The 9,845-nt window shown below is 42.3% G+C and overlaps 1 protein-coding gene across 1 annotated transcript; it reads right to left on the bottom strand.

The window, feature by feature from the left end:
• Positions 1–7,632: 7,632 nt before the first annotated feature.
• Positions 7,633–9,155, bottom strand: LOC119969108 (claudin-8-like). The gene has a single exon (XM_038802323.1). It carries the CDS (start codon positions 8,886–8,888, stop codon positions 8,217–8,219), a length of 672 nt encoding a protein of 223 aa, XP_038658251.1. The 5' UTR covers positions 8,889–9,155; the 3' UTR covers positions 7,633–8,216.
• Positions 9,156–9,845: the final 690 nt, after the last annotated feature.

Below are 9,845 nucleotides of genomic sequence, written 5' to 3'. Positions count from 1 at the left end.
ACTATTGTGGCCTCTGCCTCCCAGGCTGGGGTGATAACCTTGGTTGATGGATGTGTAAGCGATCACAGTGAGATCAGCCTCAGCTTCACACCATCCAGGGGGTTTGGTAAGGGCTACCTCTGAAACCCTTGGTGCTGTCTTCCTGGCAGCCATTCCCCAACTGGACTTGGGGCAAGTGCAGGGGTGTGTTAGGGTGGCGTTTAAAAGGTGCACCACTGATTGCAGAGATTATTGTCTTCCTGGGGCAAGCGAATCAGAGGCAAGCTGCCACGGGCATGGCCTGAATCACATGGGGGGGAAAAGTTATTTAAGAGGCTCAATATTCAGTGAATTTTTTGCTATCAGCGTCAGCGGAATTCTCACTGGTTTTCTCACCAGAACCGACCGAGATGTGTATTTTCCCTCATTTGCTTTGCTCCCTTCCTGCCCTTGTCATACTCCGGTAAATAGAATCAATACATGCATGGCTGTTTTCTAGACTTTTGAGATTGCTCAAGCAACCAACAAGAAAGGCTCTTGTTTCCTTTACTGTTTTGGATCCAGACCCAAGGGTAGGTCATGCAAAAGGCAACGATTGCCATTTATTGTCCCTTAGCCAAAACACATGTTTCAGTATCCAGGTAACCTTTGAAAAGTCCCTATGAGGGTCATTCAGATATCATGGACATAAAGTAAAATTTACAAAGCAATAGAGAGTTATTGATTTTGTGAAATTGCTCTGTTTTATCATTGCACTTTTTTTAACACTTCCTGGTAATATAAGATATTCGCATATTTTACACTGGCATTTTACTTTCTAATAATAGCATTCTGGAGCCGAACATTACTGTCACGTACACAAAATGTTGTCATTTGAGGAAGGAAAACTTGTCACCATCTTCTTGTACTGTTGCGTGGAAAGTTAATTTAAAGTAAAACATCACAAAATGTAAGGTACTTTTACTCTAATGGTTCTGACCTAGTGTAAATCTGGAGCTAACATTTCTGTTTTATTCCACGAGCCCTCAGGGGTCTATTTTCAACTGTTACACTAGGAAAGTATTGATTGCTGCCTGTAAAGTATTAAGCTGCATTTGTCTGAAGAATGGTGTTTTTATTACTCCCCTTCCTCCTCCATTAACGTAAAAATGGACCGACACAAAGGGGAATGCACTGAAGAAATAAAAGCTCCCATATCCTACAAGTTCGAGTACAGAAAATGGCTCTGTAAATGGAGAAAGTAAACACTGTCACAAACTAGGTCTTTTACTTTTCATAGCTGAACCAATAATGGCAACATTTGTGCAACATGGAATTCAAGCATATGAAGGTTCAAGAAAAAGGTTCCTTTATTTCAACAGCCTCAAGGCTGTACAAATTCCTGCCCCTTTGTCTGGGGAGATGATATTCAGACGAGGCCACGGGAGACTGATGTTGCAGACCTCGTGGCCTCTGGTCGGGTTATAACAGCCTCCTTCTCCTCTACCCCATGCTACCAACTCAAGCCCCACGTTCAGCTTTCTTGAGGCCTGCACTTTAGGCTTAGGTTGTGCCCCCAGTTTTTCCAAGTGGACTCCTGTTCCAAGGGGAGCCCCCAGGGCTGACTGAATTACTGACCAACAAAATCAGCTGGTAAGGATCTGGTGCTCAGCAGGGAATGCCCAGCAGTGGGTGGAGCCTGGCCTCTGATCCCAGGTACCACAGTGGGTGGAGCCTGGCCTCTGATCCCAGGTGCCAAGGGCACTCCTCCCTTACATTTGTGTTGTGAAGTTGCTTTAACCTGCCAGAGCCCATATAGCTCTATAATTACTATGCTAAATTTCTATCTGGAGAATCCACATTCGATTCTGACCCTTGAAAAGAAAAATCTCAAAATACTTAACGTTCAAGAGTCACTTTGAATTGGCTATATTGTAGCAAATGCTGCGACCATCTTGCACAAGTAAAGATCTAATTAAATTAATAAAGAGGAATGACCTGTTTGTCTCTATTGAGCACCAGCATGGTCTCTATGAACTGAATGGCCACCTTCTATGTCATTCTGACTCTTTGACATGTTCTATTTTTCGATTGGCAATGATTGAGAGTGAACTGTTGGTAGAATGCTAGGACACCATGCTCATCTACAATTAATGCAACAGTATATTGAACCTGAACTGGTTCTGCTTGAACTGGTAGGCCGGATATCGTTTCACTGCTGTCCAAATGATGCAATACTCTTTTCCATTCCATCAGAGTCTCAACCCATTTTATGGGCCCAGGTCTTAGGGGTGGATTTAAACAACAACAGCTTGCATTTCTATAGCATCCATTCATTGACAAAAAATTCCTAGACATTTCATAAGCAAGTACTCAAAATTTGAGAAGAGTTGTGCCTTGAGGATAAGCGAGCATGGCGCAACGGCAATGCTTCTGTCCGTCCCTCCAACACTGACTTCATACGCAATGATTAACATCAGTTATGCAATTTGAGACTTAGCCCAACGCTAAACATGAGATGACACCAACCTAGTTTCTGAATTATTTTTTTTTCAATCACTGAGCACACATCCGTTGAAGCAATTGGAAAATCTATGTTTATTGATTACCCTTCAATAGATTGATTCAATAAATGGATGTACAAAATCTCCATAAAATTCAGACAAGAAAAACTGGCCCTGAGATGAGTTCATAGAGTGCATTCAGTACAATTTCTTAAAACAATATGTTCTGGAACCAATCAAAATGTATGATTTCCTGCATAAGGTGGCTATGAGGAGACATATTTTCTTTCAGGGGGTCATTCATCTTTGGAATTCACTATCCTAAAGAGCAAGGGAGGTCAGGTCATCAATATTTTGAGGCCTAGTTAGACAGTTTTCTGATCTACCAAGCAATCAAAGATTATGGGGTCAGGTAACAAAGTGGAGTTAAGCCCACAATCAGATTTGCCATGAACTCATTGAATGGCAGAACAGGCTCGAGGGGCCAAATGGCCTCCTACCGTTTATATTTCTTATAATTTTACATGGAAACGCAATATGGCTCACAGTTGTGACTCAAAGATGCGACCATGATCAACTAAACCAAGCTGGCTTCCTAGATATATTGCAGAGCATTATTGTCCAACCAGTCCACATTGGTTCTTATCCCCCACACAAGCAGCAGTCCACGTGCCCAATTGATTATTTCTTTCTTCCCCTTTTCTTCAACATTGATCGAACCTGTTCTTAACTCTTGACATTGTCAGTTCTTTAATCACTAACTCCAGTAATGCATTCCACAGCTTCATTGCCTTTCACATAAAAGTGTCTCTTGTGCAGCACGGTAGCACAGTGGTTAGCACAGTTGCTTCACAGCTCCAGGGTCCCAGGTTCGATTCCCGGCTTGGGTCGCTGTCTGTGCAGAGAATGCAGGTTCCCCCAGTGTCTGCGTGGGTTTCCTCCGGGTGATCCGTTTTCCTTCCACAGTCCAAAGATGTGCAGGTTAGATGGACTGGACATGCTAAATTGCCCTTCGTGTCTAAAAAGGTTAGGTGGGGTTACCGGATTACGGTGATAGGGTGGAGGTGTGGGGTGTTCTTTCCAAGGGCCGGTGCAGACTCGATGGCCCAAATGGCCTCCTTCTGCACTGTAAATTCTATGTCTATGTGCTTTCTCTCCTAAACTCTTACATTTAACTTTATACCTGCATCTCCTTATTCTAGACCTCTGAATTATGAGAAACTGTCTTTAACTATTCACATTGTGCCACCCTGCATAATTTTGAAAACTTTTATCAAATCACCCTGTCTTCTGATGAAAACAGACCCAATTTTCTATGTCTGTCTTCATGCTTTTTATTGCCTGAACATTCTTTTTATAGTGCACAACCCAAAACTACAGTGTATTTCAACTGTGGTCATACATGAATGAGGTGTCACTAAATTCATCAATACTTTTGACTTTGATGTATCTGTTGTCAAAACATATTCCATTAGCTTTTTTTTTAATAGCGTTATATATCTGAGGTTCAATTTCTATAGTGATATGAACTGAAATCTCCATATCCCCCTGCTTTTCCACATCATCCAACCTTGCCTGTTCAGAATGCACCACCGTACACTTATTTTGAATTCCATCTGCTACATTTTGGCCATTCCACAATCTTATTATCTTTTCACATTCCTTTGATCCTGAGAATTATCTACAAACCCTCCTGCGTTAACTTCATCTGCAATTTGGACACTACTTGCACAGACCCACTATTTAAATCATCAATATACAGTAAAAACAAGTGGTCCCAGAGCAGAATTCTGCGAGACAGTATTACACACTACTGACAATTCTGAGAAACTACTATTAGTATGTGCTATTTCTTAAGTGATGGCCAATTCTTAATCCAATTTTTTACTTTTTTCCTAATTCCAATACCCCTTAATTTTCATCAACAGATTCCTAGCTGATAGCGTATTAAAGTTTTTCAAAATGCCTGTGTTCACTTGACTGGTCTCCCATATGAAGCACACATTGCAGCTGAGTTTCTTTTGAACAAGAATCTTAAACTATTATAACTAGCATTAGCTACAATTGATTTTCACAAGGTCATGCTTACTGTCGTCATGGGGAATTCTCCAAACATCCTGTTGTGCACATTGATAGCTACTGGCTTGCCAGAAAGGCAAACAGGTGGGATTTATTCAACTGCAAGATGACAGGTGGCAAACATTGAGTTGAAAATAGACTGACTTCAATTAGCTTGAATCTTTAAGCACTTGCTTTTACACCTCACTGTTCACTCTACACTTGCATTACAAACAGAAGCATGGTGGATTAAACTCAAATCGTAATTTGGGGCAGCACTGAAGCACAAGTGGCTAGCACTGTGGCTTCACAGCACCAGGGTCCCAGGTTCGATTCCCTGCTGGGACACTGTGTGTGCGGAGTCTGCACGTTCTCCCCGTGTGTGCATGGGTTTCCTCCGGGTGCTCCGGTTTCCTCCCACAGTCCAAAGACGTGCAGGTTGGGTAGATTGTCCATGATAAATTGCCCTTAGTGTCCAAAATTGCCCTTAGTGTTGGGTGGGGTTACTGGGTTATGGGGATAGGGTGGAGGTGTTGACCTTGGGTAGGGTGCTCTTTCCAAGAGCCGGTGCAGACTCAATGGGCCGAATGGCCTTCTTCTGCATTGTAAATTCTATTTTTTTAAAAACATATCTCCTGTTATTCCTTCCCCCTCATCCCCACTTTATTTCACTCTTCACTGGCAAAGGTCAAATGTTTACTATTCAAAAAAATCATAACTACAAACAGATGTTCTATGCTGTACACATCCAATTGCACTGATACAGTACTTGAGATGCATTCTCAGGACATGTAAAAGCATTTCACATCTGATCAGTTTAAAGGCAGTTTTGTGGTAACTTTTTGGTAGTCATTTTTGTGCACAAAAAAAAATTGAAAATTAGATTAATTACTTTTTGATTTCGATTTTTTGGTGATGTTGCGAGAGGAATGAAGCCAATAGGAAAATTCTCTTCTCTCCTTTAAATAATAGCATTGGATCTTTTAGAGCTACCTTAAAGGCAGATGGGATTTCAGCTTAATATCTTTTCTCTCAAAGATGCTGTTGGATCAGCCAAAGCAGCATGCATGAAACAACAGGTAGAAAACGATGGACAATGTTTATTAATAATGCAATCACACTCTCCACTCCCCGAAGGGTTTCCCTCTCTGACCTGCACACAGGTCAGGGTTTTTATGCCAGTGAGAGCAGCCCTTGTTAAGGGAAAGTCCTGCCCCCATTACTGGGGAAGTTCATATTCTGAGGCGGTCACAGGGTATCAGAAAGTCCTTATTCCTTCACCTCTGTGGAAGTTATAAGAGATGGCATATTTCACAATGCATTATTTCATTAGCAGAGAGCTGACGTGTCAGCTTACATTATATGTTTGTCCTGGAATGGTGTTTGGACCCACAACATTTAAGCAACTGAATTTATGTTCCATAAGTTCACCTGATTCTGTGGTAAATTTAACACTCCTTGTTCAAGTCAAAGATTTAATTGGATTTTTTGTTCCTGCATTGCAATCACTCCCCTCCTCTCCCTTATCCTCTTTGATTTTAAAAGTGGCACTTTACAATCTATGAACACTGTCTAAACCGTTTTCACATTAGCAAAGCAAGATTTCAGCAGAAAGCAAATTAACTTCTTCAGTCTCTTTCCTGAAGACAAAATAAGTCAGAAATTGCCAAGTTGAGATTCTTTAGCATTGTGCTAAATTCTGCTGTGGAACCTGGGAAAATTAAATTCAATTAATTAAATAAATCTGGAATAAATAACAAGTATCAGTCATGTGAACATGAAACTACTGGATTGTTGCAACACTTCAATCTGGTTCACTAATGTCCTTTAGGAAATTAAATCGGCTCTCCTTACCTCATCTAGCCTACTTGCGACTCCAGACACACAATATGATTGATTCTTAACTTCCCTCTGAGATGGCCTGACAGGCTGTTCAGTTCTAGCCAAATCTATGAAAAAGCCTTAACAATAGTTTAAGAAGGTAGCTCTGCTATCTTCTCAAGGGCAATTATGGGTTGACAGTTATATTCATAATCCCATGAATTAAAGTTTAGACTGTCCTAAATATTTTTTCAACAACAGCATCCACTCTGCCCAAACCAGGGTGGAAATGGAAGTGTAATTCTGCTGTGTTTGCAACAACATTTGCATTCAAAAGTACAATTTTCACTTTAACCTTTCTGCATAAATACGTTAAAATTCAACGAAAAATGATTGTTATCCAAAATTAGGTCAGTTTTCATTCTATCTAAAATATTGGCAACTTGAGAAACAAAATTGCTGCTAATAATCTTTTAGGATTCCTACTTCTGCCTCTGCGTTATTTTAAACAGCTTAGATTGCCCCAGTCTACAGTTATTGGAAAACAGGAAGAGGGATTGACATGTTGGAAATACTTTCACAGAAGTTTCACAGAAAAGGGGAGAGCATTAATATATACAAATCCTATGCAGCGTGCTACAGGGTGGGAGGCAAAGGGATTGAAAACTGTGTTTACCTGATGTTACTAAATATTCACTGCCAACTGAATAATGTTTATGATATCTTAGGTTTTCGTCCAGTTGTAACACACAAGTAGTGCTCACTGAATCATACAAATATATTGAATCTTGAAATTCTCAAACTTTATTGATCTTGTAAGACCTGGGCAATGCAGTGACAATTAGTGTATGTGGGGCGGTGCGGGGGGGAGGGGGGGGGGGGGGAATCAATAGAATGCCCATTGTAATTTAATGATGCAGAGTTGTGCTGCTGGTCTCCACATGGCTGATTTGGTCGTTTTAGTGGAGGAATGTGGAGTGAAAGCCAGGTAGCAAGAATAAACTGAAAATTTGAAAGAACGAAAGCAAGTTGGACCAGCTGCTAGTTTGAACCCACAGCAAAGAGTTTTGAAACATCATTAAAGATTATTGCAAAGAAGCTATCCACTAATGTGTCCATGTGTGGTACATGTCAAAGGGAAAAATATAAATATGCTAAAAACGGACTTTCACCCTTATAAAAATTTCCCCTTTCAGCTCTTTTTGAAAGCGCTGTGTATATCATTGTACTTAAAAATCCAATCTGATTAAAGAATACCTTCATATGCAATACACCAAATGATAACAACTAATTTCCAGACAATTAAATTATTTTAATTATTTATAACATGATTTTGTCATAGCACACCATTAAACATTACTTTCCATGGGTATTACTCATGGTGAATGGTAAAAAATAAAATCTCTCAAAACTTAGGACTACTTTTTGTAACATTAGTGCAATCAATTCACAGAAAATGGAACCGTACATAATCTTTCCTCAAAATGAATTCCAGTTGCCACAAAGCAATAAGTTATGCCCGACTGAACATTTTGCAAAAATACACAAGGATGTTTTCAAAAATAGGATTAGAAAATTATTTTCGAGGTGCACTCATTTCAAATATTTAAACATTTGATTATTAAACATATATATATATTTTAAATAAACATGGATAAAACCATTCTTCAAACCGCTGGAGAGATGCTTCACAAAGATGATAAAATACAGGTATTTTCACGGAATATTTTTTATAAAAGTGATGATAATAAGATGAGTGCAAAGTGACCTGGAGGAATTCCTGGAGGAATGGTGCTCTTGTCCAGATGGTTTTAACCATTCCACGCCCTGTCCTTTGGATTGCTAGTTTTCTGGAGCACTGGGAATCTCAGTGTCTCAGACAAATTCACTTTTGGAGTACATACTTGGAACTTTCTTTGTTTTCTGTTTTGGGTTATACTTTACATCTCGTGCAGGTCTGTAACTGTAACTTTTCTCTTCTCCGCCGAGGCATGAGCAGCAGAATATGGCACCAGCAGCGATGAGAAAGGCGGCAGTCGCCCAGCCGATGTACAGGGCTTCTCCAAGTTCATGTTTCTGAGCCATTGGAACCAGCGGGTCGTAGAAATCCCGGATGATAGAGTTGCCAGCCCAGGAGACGGGGATCAGGACAAGAATTCCGGTGAGGATTAGCATGGCCCCAGCTCCAACCAAGATGCGCCTCTTCGCCTGCTCGCTCTCGATGAAGCCGCGGGTACAGTTCATTCCCAGGGCAGCCAGGAGGTTGCTGGCCAACGCCAGCGCCACGGCCAAACACATGAGAGCGCGGCCCGCCTGCAGCTCGGCGCTCAGCGCCAGGAAGGAGTCGTACATCTTGCACTGCATACGGATGTTCACTTGCTGCACGCAGTTCATCCACAGACCTTCCCACCTGCTCTCAAACACCACCAGCTTGTCCCCGATGAAGGCGGTCACTCTCCATTGCGGCAGTCCTGTCACCGCACACGTCCCCACCAAGCCAATGACGGCCAGAATCATGCTGCTAATCTGCAGGATGGAATTCACCATTGCTCCCCGGCTTGGACAGCCTGTCAAACCGCACAATCTCCCTTCAGTAAAGCGCACTGGACAAGATGAACCATCGGTAGGTGCAAACAGGCTGCGTACCCCCCTTCACCATCCGCTCCCTCACAAAATGAAGCAACAAAATGTTCTGCCCTTTCGTAAGGTCAATTAATCGCAGATGTAATAACCGGGGACGTTCTCTTCTCTTTGCTGTTGGATTTTAAAGGGACTATTGCCTGGAAAAGGAGAATACATAACAAGGTGGGGCAAGTGCAGCAGCCAATGAAGCAATCTCTGGCGATGAATTAGAATACCTACAGGGATTTTTCCACCCTCATCTCAGAAGTTCCAAACACTTGCGAAACGCATTTAAAGTTGGCCAGGATGTGTTACTTCAAATAAAAGTTAAATGTTTATTTTCCCGCCCATCTTCTGGCCTGGAATATTTGACCCTACCACACCTTGTGGTTTCACAGATGCTGATCGCCCTCCAGCGCCTGCCTCAAGTCTCGACTCACAGTGGGTGATCTGCGGGTTATTTGACTGCAGTGGGCATCACCCCTGACTAGCCTCGCCCACAACATCCACACTTCCAGCCGTGGTGGCTGGATGGTGGTCAGAAGCAAGGACCCTGATGATTTTGAACTCCCCTCTCCTACATCAGGATGTAAGGTTAAGGGGGGAGGGGGGGGGGGTTGTTGGGTTACGGGTATAGGGTGGATACGTGGGTTTGAGTAGGGTGATCATTGCTCGGCACAACATCGAGGGCCGAAGGGCCTGTTCTGTGCTGTACTGTTCTATGTTCTACATGTGCTGTGGCATGCTGTGGCCCTCTGACCCCCACCCCCTCTCTCTGGACCCTTCCCCCCCCCCCCCCCCCACCACACACACACACACACCAGCCAATTCCCAGTCCCCGCTGCACCCCCCCCCCCCCCCCAAAAAAAAAGAAGTTGGGTA

Source organism: Scyliorhinus canicula, chromosome 7 (assembly GCF_902713615.1).
Source record: "Scyliorhinus canicula chromosome 7, sScyCan1.1, whole genome shotgun sequence".
In the NCBI taxonomy this organism is placed as follows: domain Eukaryota; kingdom Metazoa; phylum Chordata; class Chondrichthyes; order Carcharhiniformes; family Scyliorhinidae; genus Scyliorhinus; species Scyliorhinus canicula.
Note: the sequence above shows the minus strand (reverse complement) of the source record. Positions and strands in the feature narration are given on the sequence as shown.